The following is a 10,865-nucleotide window of genomic DNA, read 5'->3' as shown; positions in this document are numbered from 1 at the left end:
TTTAATATATATATATTAATACATGGTTAAAGAAAGGGGCCCACACTTCGCCTTGTGTATTCAGTTAAAGATCCAGGCACAGAGATGCTTATTATCTCTGTTTTTCAGAAGTCTTAAGCATCCGGCCCCACGCCACTGAAAATATGCATATCCTGATTGTCAGAAGGATCAATAAACAGGCACATATTTTCACTTTTCTATTTAGTTAGATATATATATATCATTAGAAATCTTATGAGTGTTCATTAAATGTACTTCTAAAGGTAAGCCCCTCAAATAAAAAACACAATGAGCATTATGTTGTTTTTAAATCCATTTTATTTTACCCATTTTAAAATAATCTTCTGGTAAATGGGGCATGTTGGGTTATAAGGTCGTATTTCTAAAGGAATGTAACACTTAAAGATCCAGGCACAGAGATGGTTATTATCTCTGTTTTTCAGAAGTCATCAGCATCTGTCCATGGCATGACCACTGAAATATGCATTTCCTGTTTTGTCAGAAGGATCAATAAACAGGCACGCATTTTCACTTTTCTATTTAGTTAGATATATATATATACATTAGAAATCTTATGAGTGTTCATTAAATGTACTTCTAAAGGGAAGCCCTCAAATAAAAAACACATTGAGCATTATGTTGTTTTTAAATCCATTTTATTTTATCCCATTATTGAAAGTACCATATATTTTATTTCAATGTAACACACTTTTTTGAATTTTTAAAAACAGTCATCAATAGCTGCAAGTTTTACTCTTTCTTAAAATTAGTTATAATAGGCCAAAATTTGACATAATGTTTGTATGGACGGTTTTTTAGCACAGTTTTGACTTGCTGCAGAATCTCCTGGTTGCAACTCTTCAATCCAGCATTTAGAACTTTAATAGCCTTATCAGTTTGGCCAATATATGTTACCAAATTCATAATGTAGTCCAATATTTCAGAGGTCATATACAGAGAGTTTTGACAGTAACCTATCAAAAGAAAAATATGAAGGGTATTTATGAAGCATAAATTTCCACAAATATCCTTCAATTTTTTGCTTAGGAATTTGTTGTTCCATAACACACATTCATGACTCATCTGATTCCCTGCAAAAATCTGACAACCCGGACACGCCTCAAATAATATTTCGTTTAAACAGTGATCTAATATCCCGTAAACGGTTGCTTTGGCGGTCTCCAACATGACCGTCTTCTGCTCTACATTCCCTGTTTCAGTCTTGACATCCAATCCAAGAATGCTTGACATAATCACATGGCCTGGGCGTTGAATAGCACTCATTTCAGGGGTCTCCTATAAATAACAAATTAATCAGATTTTAAAACACGCACATTCAGTGACTACCACCCCACCCATACATAAAACACATCCCTTCAAAACTCATACTTACTTGTAGCTGGCTTGATGCTACGCAGCATAGCTTCCAAATAGCAGCGATAGATGGTGACTTCACTTCTTCTTCTTTAGCTGCCCCTGATGAATTTTCTGTAACCCCCTAAAATGATTTAAAAGATAAGTGTAAGTGCTTTCAGTTCACAATTTTGCTCCTTGAAATAGACCCTTTCAACCCTAAGAGGGATCAGAATAATAGTTTTATGTTTTTTACCTGCTCAGAGGATGGTATTGCTGGTTCTGATGAAAGTGTTTCCAAAAGCCTGTTAGCTGATTCGGAAACCACCCGGTCTTCCTCACATTTTCTTTTAGCTAAATCACAGTCATCATCCTCATCAGAACTTGAACTTATGAAGCGTTTCCTGCTTTGGGATTCATCAACTGTTGAATCAGGTAGCTCTGAGGAAGAAACACTGGCATCTGATAATTCCATATTTTCCATTCCTCTGAAAGCAGTCAAGGGATGCACTAAAACTCACATGGAGTATTTATTCCTAAAAGCTCCGCCCTAATGGGCCCTCCCAGTATCACATGATGACCTTATGGGCCTAAATCCATTGGCTGTTGGTCACAGAGCACAGAGCTCACCACTAAGACCTAGCACACGGTCCTGGCTGCCCCATTTCCTCAAGCAGAGGGGTCAGTCTAGGCAAGGGGCCTTTCAGCCCATACGCATCACCATGAATGCCTCATTGAAACATGTCTGTGCTTGCCCCACCACGTGGTAAGCTCCTGCAGTAGGAGTAGGGAACATGCACCATAGACATACCCATCACATGGGCGGCTTATGGTAGGGGTGGGGGGGGGTGGGCTGTGGGCTGTGGGCTGTGGGAGGGCTTCACCTCAGGGGGAAGGGTCTCCCGGGATTGCATTTCCTGTTTTTAGGAGGAGGGAGTTCCTCTTTTAGGAGGTGGCACTTCCTGCTTCAAGGGGCAGGACTTCCTGCTTCAAGGGGGCGTGGCACCTGTCAAAAATGAGTTTGACGAGAGGTGGCCCCTATTACTACTGATAACCTATGAGTGATCTCCCATCCAAAAAAGCTGATGGCAACATCTTGCAGTCGCCAAATCTCTCCTCTGGGTGGGATTAACCAAAATGCAAAGATATACTGGAGCCCCCAGTGGCACAATGGGTTAAACCACTGAGATGCTGCTGAACTTGCTGACTGAAAGGTTGGCAGTTTGAATCCAGGGAGCGAGGTGAGCTCCCGCTGTTAGCCCCAGTTTATACCAACCTGGCAGTTTGAAAACATGCAAATATGATTAGATCTATAGGCTCCAGCAGGAAGATAATGGTGCTCCATGCAGTCATGCCGGCCACATGACCTTGGAGGCGTCTACAGACAACGCCAGCTCTTCAGCTTAGAAATGGAGATGAGCACCATCTCCAGAGTCAGACACAACTAGACTTAATGTCAAATTGAAACCTTTACCTTGCCATGATTCCACACTCGCATGGAATTCATGATGTGGTAGGGGAACAAGTTGTCTGTACTCCAAGAGTCAGATTGTGAAAGTCAAGACCCAAAAGCCTGCTCTTGGCTGCCTTGCAGGCTTTCACATTTGTAAGCATGAAGAGTGCTTCCAAGAGGCGAATTGCTTCGATCTTTCTAAGAACTAAAAGAACACCATTCTGAAGTAAAATGATCTGGTAACAGTGAAGAAATGATTTTAATACCTATTTTATATACAGTAGAGTCTCACTTATCCAAGCCAAACGGGCTGGCAGAAGCTTGGATAAGTGAATATCTTGAATAATAAGGAGGGATTAAGGAAAAGCCTATTAAACATCAAATTAGGTTATGATTTTACAAATTAAGCACCAAACATCATGTTATAAAACAAAATTGACAGAAAAAGTAGTTCAATACGCAGTAATGTTATTATTATTATTATTATTTATTTACAGCATTTATATTCCGCCCTTCTCACCCTGAAGGGGACTCAGGGTGGATCACATTACACATATAGGCAAACATTCAATGCCTTGACATAGAACAAAGACAAGACAAATGCAGGCTCCGAGCTGGCCTCGAACTCATGACCTCTTGGTCAGAGTGATTGGTCTCAGCTGGCCGCTCACCAGCTTGAGCCACAGCCCGGGCCTGTGTTTTGTTGTAATTACTGTATTTACGAATTTAGCACCAAAATATCATGATATATTGAAAACACTGACTACAAAAATGGCTTGGATTATCCGGAAGCTTGGATAAGCGAGGCTTGGATAAGTGAGACTCTACTGTACCTGTATCAGGCATTAATAATAATAATAATAAGTTTATTTATATCCCGCCTCCATCTCCCCCGAAGGGGACTCGGGGCGGCTCACAGCAAAATCAGATACAAAACAATGATAAAATAAAATATGAAACATCAAAGAACAATAATAAAAACCAATAATAATATATACACAGCGGCCGAAAAAACACAACACGGTATTAAAACATTGAATTAAAAACAATGAGGTTGCAATAGCGGATAAGCAAGGTGCACATTATGAGTTACAAATTTTAAATAAAGTGCATTGGCAAACTTGAGCCCTTGAGTGGCTGAGGGGGAAAAGGATGGGGCCTGAGGCTGTTAGGAATGGTGGGAGTTGAAGTCCAAAACACTTGGAGGGCTCATGTTTGCCCAAGCCTGATATAGGCATACATTCCTCAGGTGGAAAGGGGTCAGGAATGGAAAAAAGTTTCTTCAAGTCACTCCTTCTGAACTGGCAAACTTCAGAGAAGCCTTGAAGGCGCGCCACAATATCTAAAGAAGTAGCCACCGAGGCAACAATTGTATTTAGAAGATAGCCAAGGAGGGTTTTGAAAAGGCCGCAGGGCTCGGCCTGGCGCGTTTGCCTTGTTGTGCCTTCCTTTCCCTTTCCCTGCTGCCATGCCTGCCTCCTGGCCTCGCTCTGGCCGCAGCTGTCCCATTGCTGACATTCCCGCTGCCAGGCATTCCAGACCTCTGAGGTCATGGCGCTGCAAACAGAGAGGGCAGTCCTTGGCTTCCCTCGCCCCGTATCCTTCCGCATGGCTGGAGCCCAGGGGAACGCCTCTAAAGGGGGAGAGAAAGAAGAGAAGGGAAGGAAGGGGAGGAAGAAAGAAAGAAAGAAAGAAAGACAGCCGGCGGAGAGGAGGAGGAGAACCCTGCGCGGTTTTTGCGCGACGAGTTGGAGAGGCGGTCCCAGCGTGCCTTGATCCCTTCGCCTTTTTTCTGTCACAACAAAGCCTCCTTTTCCTTGCCTCACTCCTCCGACTCTATTCCCCGTGGAACGATAGCCACGTTCAGTTTTGCCTCCTGTTATTGTTGTTGCCGCAGGCAGAGAGGAATGTTTGCCTTTTGAGAAGAAGGAGAAGCCAAGGAGGTCTTTTTTTTTGTCCAAAGGGGAAACTAAATAAAGGGGCTTCCGGAGAGATCCTTTCTCGACCCCCACCCGCCTTCCCCGCCCCCCGAAAGCCATGACATGGCTTGACCCGAAGAGCGCTCCAAGCTGCGCCGAAGGGGATCCTCGGATTGCCTTGGAGGACTGCAACAGGTAAACACAGAGCGAAACTGACGTTGCCAATGTTTGTCTTCGGGGGCTTCTACACTATCGAATGAATGTAGTTTGATACCACTTAACTGCCATGGGTCAAGGCTACGGAAACCTGGGAGTTTTGGTGGAGCTCCAGCACTCTTTGGCAGACAAGGATCAAGACCGTATAAAGGTACAACTCCTGTTATCCTACAACACTGAGCCCTGGCAGTTAAAGTGGGGTCAAACTGCATGGATTCTGTAGTGTAAATACACCCTTTGTGTAGTCATGGGGATTTCTGAAACGGGAGGGAATTGTTTTTACCTTTCCCCCCAATACATATGTGTTACATATTTACAGATCTTATTTCCCCACTAGTTCTGGAATATAGAAGCCGTGTCTACCAGAAAAGGGGCCGAAAAGGCATCTCTCCAGTCCCAACAAGCAAGTGGGCTTGCCTGGCTGGCATTGTTTTGAGAGCTCATATTTTGGAAATAACCACATGATTCATATGGAGTTGGAAAGGGAATTGCAGCATGTTGTGTGATGTGGGATAAAAGATGATTTGCCCAGGTCTTTCTACTATTCCAGGGTGCACCTACCGTGTCCAATGAATGAAGTTTGACACCACTGTAACTGCCATGGTCAGTACTAAAATAAAAATAAATAAATAAATACTATGGAATAATGAGAGTGATAGGTTTATAAGATCAAGATCAAGAGTTTTGAAGCCAAACTACAAATCCCAAGATTCTGAAGCCTTCAGCCATGGCAGTTAAATTGGTATCAAACTGCATTAAATCAACAATGTAGAATAGCTGTAGCCCATTCTCCAAGTCGGCTCATTTCTGATTGCTAGACTTTGGTTGAATTGTATAAAACATTGTCCCCCTCCCGAACTAACTAATGATGACTTTAGATGTTTAGAGAGAGATTAGTCTGTGTTTGTTTGGATTCTTTATGAAGATTTAAAAGGGTTAGACATATTTACAAGGGTTTTTTTTCAACATGATCTATGCATACGTTTGTCAGTTGAATACTTGCTATTCATTATATTTTATAGCTCTTATAAAAGAGATGTGCTAATATTCAGAACATTACAGTTGAAGATCTCTTTGTAATTGGTACAATTAATATTTAAATAATGTTAAGGTCAGAATATTTTTTCTTTTAAGACCACCCTTCTTTGCAGAAAAGCAAAGCATTAGTATTTCCCCTGCTGAGCTGTTTGAAGGCCTTGATTGATAACTCAAATGTTTATTTGTGCCTACCTTAAAAGAAGCAGACCAGTGAGGTATAATTATGAACCACAAAGAATGGGGAAGAGCAATTGTTTCCATCCCTTATACTATAGCATTTTAATTTTGTCAATATACTGTTTTTCTGAACAGTTTAAGAAGACAGTTAGTGGAAGCTGCATTGGGATAATTGCATATTTCATGTATTAAAACAACCAGGGCTAAATCAGAATATAACATCTAAAAAGTTCTGATGTGCCAAATAGATAATTATGATTCCAACATGCAGTTGATTGGATTTGCTACTCTTGCCACTTCAGTACTATCCTCTTACCGGCTGCAAACTCCCTTAATCGCAGGGATAGACATTATTTTGAAAGAGCCGTGTGTGGCAGAGTGAGGGACCTGGATGGCAGCTGCTGGCAGAAAATAACAACTGCTAAACAAAACTGTGCTGTGTTTGCAAGAATTGTGCTTGGCTAGCATGAAAACTTGTTGAATAGGGTTGAAGCATTATTTCACCCCCAGACATTTTCTAATTGGCTTCTTACAAATGGATTTAAATATGACATAATATATATGCTGCATGTGTAGTTTTCAAAGAGAGTTGGTTCTATGTCCCAGACTCTCACTAAAGAACCCTGAGGGGAAAAACTAGAAAGTGAAAACATGTTAGGAAGGCAAATGTATGTGTATGCATTTATCAAGTGTTTAATATTGTGACGTGGAAACAGAGACTCTAAGGCCTGAATTCTCATTCAGTCCTAACTAGAATAGACCAACTGAATTCATTAGATTTAACCATGTGTTGACTCATCGCTAAAGAGTGGATTGAATAGGTTTCCTCTATTTGGACTAATGAACAAGATTTCAGTCCAATAATAAACCTGTTAATGGGCACAATCTAGCCAAAATTAAGTACTTTTAAGGCTGTTTGACTTCAGTGGCACAGAGATACAGCCAGACTTCATCCATCTTTATACAAAGGTGAGTCCCTCCTAGATGTTTATAAGGTCATAGGTTAAAACACAGATGTAACATACTTTTAATTGAGTTAAAACTTCTTAACTTCCTAGATTGTGCCATGCAACAGATAACCGAGGAAGGGTGTTAATTCCAGGTTTTATTAATGGTGATATTAAGAAATGACAATAATAATGATAGTATCTTTATTATTAAAGGTAGAACTTAAGTGTTTTTAAAATGTCAAACATTAGGTTTGTTTTGAGCCTAAAGTCATGTGCACAGCACACCTATCTATGAGTAAACTGCCATTGTTATGTACAGTAGAGTCTCACTTATCCAAGCCTCACTTATTCAAGCCTCTGGATTATGCAAGCCATTTTTGTAGTCAATGGTTTCAATATATCGTGATATTTTGTTGCTAAATTCGTAAATACAGTAATTACTACATAGCATTACTGCATATTGAACTACTTTTTTGTCAAATTTGTTGTATAACATGATGTTTTGGTGTTTAATTTGTAAAATCATAACCTAATTTGATGTTTAATAGGCTTTTCCTTAATCCCTCCTTATTATTCAAGATACTCGCTTATCCAAGCTTCTGCTGGCCCATTTAGCTTGGATAAGTGAGACTCTACTGTATTTTGCGGCAGACACATAACGTATTGTGTTGTAGTGAGGATAAGAATTGATTTGTGGAAGGGAATGGCAAAAGTTCAAAAGAGGGGCATTTAAACGGTCTCTCTTTTCTAATGCAGTATTTTTACTGGATCAAAGTTTCATACTTTGGATTTCTTCCTGTATTTTTGCAAGAGGGCTCATGGTGTTTATCACCAAATGCAATGCAGTCAGGACTAAGGCATGGGTGTGCTAAAGCTGGTAACACTGTGAAATGTTATCTCTAATGATGGAGCCATTTTTTGATCAGCATGAAAGAGATCTTATCAGTATGCAAAATTGTAGCTGTTGTTCTTTCCAGGGTGGAATGTGTAAATGGCATCTAAAACTCTCCGATGCAGTCCTAACTTTGGGAGTCTCATCAGTAGTTTCTAAAGATGAACTAGATTGTGTTTGCCCATGGATATTCCAAAAACATTCACTGATTTGAGCCCACCACGAATTTCTTCCTGAAAGGTGGCAAATGTTGATGCTCCAGACTGAACTGAGCTGTGGATGGAAGCATTACCAGGGCCATTATTTAGAGACACCAATTCTAGTTGTTTTTGTAATTCTGTTTTATATGTTTTCACAGTAAAGTGTGACATTATTGTGTAGTTTGGGGGGGGGGGTAAGAAGGAGGACAGAATGTGTTTGCATGAAAACATTTGTCAACTTCACTGCCTTTGGAATGACTATCTTTCCAGCCATGATGTTTAGAACTATGTAGAATTAATTTAAGTTAATTCACTGTCATTGATTTACTGATATATTTTGTAAACCTGCGGCTATATATAAGCAGCTGCATGTTAGGAAACATAAAGAATATTAGATTTTCATTTGTGCTTATCCAAAAACCTTGCGAACCCATCAGGCACTGCTGGGATAGTTCAGAAAATCTTTGCTGAAGATTTTAGCTTTGAAAACACTTTCAAGCACTTCCTCTCCTCTTTCTGTTAAAGGTTCCTGTGCCTTCACAGAACCCCAGCATGCCAAAATTCAAAATGGGGATTTTTTTTCTTTGCATAGGTAATGTGCAAGGGAATAGATTTTACCTGTTGCATTACAGCCTGCTATGCAGCTGTCAAAGTCACAGGACCATTGGCAGGAAAAATGTGACAGGTCTGGGAGGACACCGAAGTTGGAGGGAGGTAGCCTGGCACACAAAGTAGGAGTCTTCTGTGTATAAGAGACAGTGGCACAAGTTTTCAGAGTGATGGCAGGGGATTGCAATAGATGATCTGTGCAATATGGAGGGAAGAAATAGAAGCATAGGCAGCTTGGCATACTGATGGTCTAAGAAGTGAGCAATCTCTGCTCTTCTTCCCTTCCCAAGTCTCCTGATTTGGTTTTGGTTTTTTTATGTTGCTTCTAAAGGGCTAGAGCAGATTTTGTTCCATCTTTTATAAAGCTGGTCTGGTGAACATATGGCTTTCCAGATTGCTGCTTGCATCAGTTGTAGTCAATACTGCCAGTAGTGAGGGAGAGGGAGTCAACATATTCACTATTCCTGTTTTAAAGTCTAGAAGTCCCACAAAACCAGGCATGCAGATAACTATGGAAATGATTAATCTTTATGGAGAGAGGGAGCTGTATACACAACCACCTGTTGTTTCTTCATGTGGAAAGAGGAGCACCCATGGCTACATGTGGCTGGGCCATGGTGATTGAAATATTCACTATTAGCTGTACCTGACCAGAATACAGAAAGAGCAGGATTCAGATATATGTGATTTCACAATGCTTGTGGGTAGGCAATATTTGTGGTTATTCCATTGTCTGTGCAAATATAGAGATTGTGTGGTTTGGCGAATCTGAAACACACAACGTATTATTGTCCATGGGAGAAGCAATCCTTGTCTAGATGTAAACTGCTGAATTCTAAAGATTGCCCCTGAGTGTAAATATAGATAGATGGATGGATGGATATATATCTCTTTCTTTCTCTGCCCTCCCTTTTGAGGGAATGACAGAGGGTGTGGCTTCCTCATTGGCTGCGCCCCTGTGTTACTTTCCTGCTGGCAGAGGCCATAGGCCCCTCTCAGGGAGCAACCCCAGTGCTGTTACTGTTGTTGTAGTTCTTGTTAGTGGGTGTCGTTCTTGTTAGTAGACGGCCCCCTCCCTAAGTGCAATGGATGGATGGATATAGATCTCTTTCTTTCTCTGACCTTCCCTTGGAGAGAATGACAGGGATGTGGCTTCCTCATTGGCTATGGCCCCGTGTTACTTTCCATAGGCCCTTCCCAGGGGATGACCCCTGTGCCCCTCCTCCCTATTATTGCTGTTGTAGTTCTTGATAGTGGGTGGGTGAGGCCCCAAAGATGCCCCCCTCCCTAAGTGTAAGGAGGGTCCTCCTAAATGTCTCCATTCCCTTCCCTCTAGTCACCCTCAAGCCTTAGACCTCCCTGGAGGCCTCTTCCGCCTCTGCCGTTGATTTGGAGGTGATGCCCCCCCCCTCCTGAAGCGAAAGGAGGCTCTTCCTAAATGCTTCCCTTCCTTTCCCTGTCAGTCATTCTCAGGCCTCCAGCCTCTCTGCAGTTCTCTTCCACCTCTTCGTAGCCTCAGAGGTGATTTCCATTGTGGTCCTTCTTCCCCTCCGCAGCCTTCCTCTTTTCCCCCTCCTCCACTGCTTCTGGTTTTGCCTCAGCTCTCTCTGTCGCTGTGTGCCCTTCTCCTCCTTTCTTAAACTGTCATTTGTAGTACAGCGGCTGTTGCTTTGTTACCCAGCAGATGGTGCTGTTTGTGAACCAAAGCATAGTTTTATCTGTCTCAGGTGTGACAGGTGTATAGTACTAGGTATGTGAATACCTTAAAATACTTGCCAATTCAAATGCTACATTGTATCCAAATTTCAAAGCAGCCGGTGAAGTAGTTTGGGAGATATGAGGTCCCTCACAAATGGACATTACATTTTTATTTATATAGATTGACATGAATGGTTCCCTAGGCAATATGAGGATTAGGTCCTTGGAAATGATAAAAAAGTGACAAAATAAGAGATAAATCTTAAAGAAAGAGCATCATGTTCAAAGCGCTGCAAATCTAAAAATACTTAGATCTTTGGGTCTGGGGATTCCTAACAAACAAATCCTTTGTGAGAAAGT

The 10,865-nt window shown here is 41.4% G+C and overlaps 2 protein-coding genes across 6 annotated transcripts in view; one reads left to right on the top strand and one right to left on the bottom strand.

The window, feature by feature from the left end:
• Positions 1–639: 639 nt before the first annotated feature.
• LOC100553483 (uncharacterized) lies at positions 640–2,197 on the bottom strand. Its single transcript, XM_062968381.1, has 3 exons — positions 1,610–2,197; positions 1,394–1,498; positions 640–1,296 (listed from the first exon to the last, which is right to left on the bottom strand). Exons 1-3 carry the CDS (start codon positions 1,835–1,837, stop codon positions 751–753), a joined length of 879 nt encoding a protein of 292 aa, XP_062824451.1. The 5' UTR covers positions 1,838–2,197; the 3' UTR covers positions 640–750.
• Positions 2,198–4,402: 2,205 nt separating this feature from the next.
• Positions 4,403–10,865, top strand: part of ptpn21 (protein tyrosine phosphatase non-receptor type 21) — a 70,286-nt gene continuing 63,823 nt past the window's right edge. The window contains exon 1 of one of the 5 annotated variants that reach the window (XM_062968376.1): positions 4,403–4,920. The gene's annotated coding sequence lies outside the window, so the exon portion shown is untranslated. Of the gene's footprint in view, positions 4,921–4,963; positions 5,093–10,865 lie in introns of those variants that run through there. The other 4 variants (XM_062968374.1, XM_062968378.1, XM_062968377.1 and 1 more) reach the window with 4 other exon arrangements.

Source organism: Anolis carolinensis, chromosome 1 (assembly GCF_035594765.1).
Source record: "Anolis carolinensis isolate JA03-04 chromosome 1, rAnoCar3.1.pri, whole genome shotgun sequence".
NCBI classification, from domain to species: Eukaryota; Metazoa; Chordata; class Lepidosauria; order Squamata; family Dactyloidae; genus Anolis; species Anolis carolinensis.
The sequence above is the reverse complement of the archived record's forward strand: the minus strand, read 5'-3'. Positions and strand labels throughout refer to the sequence as shown.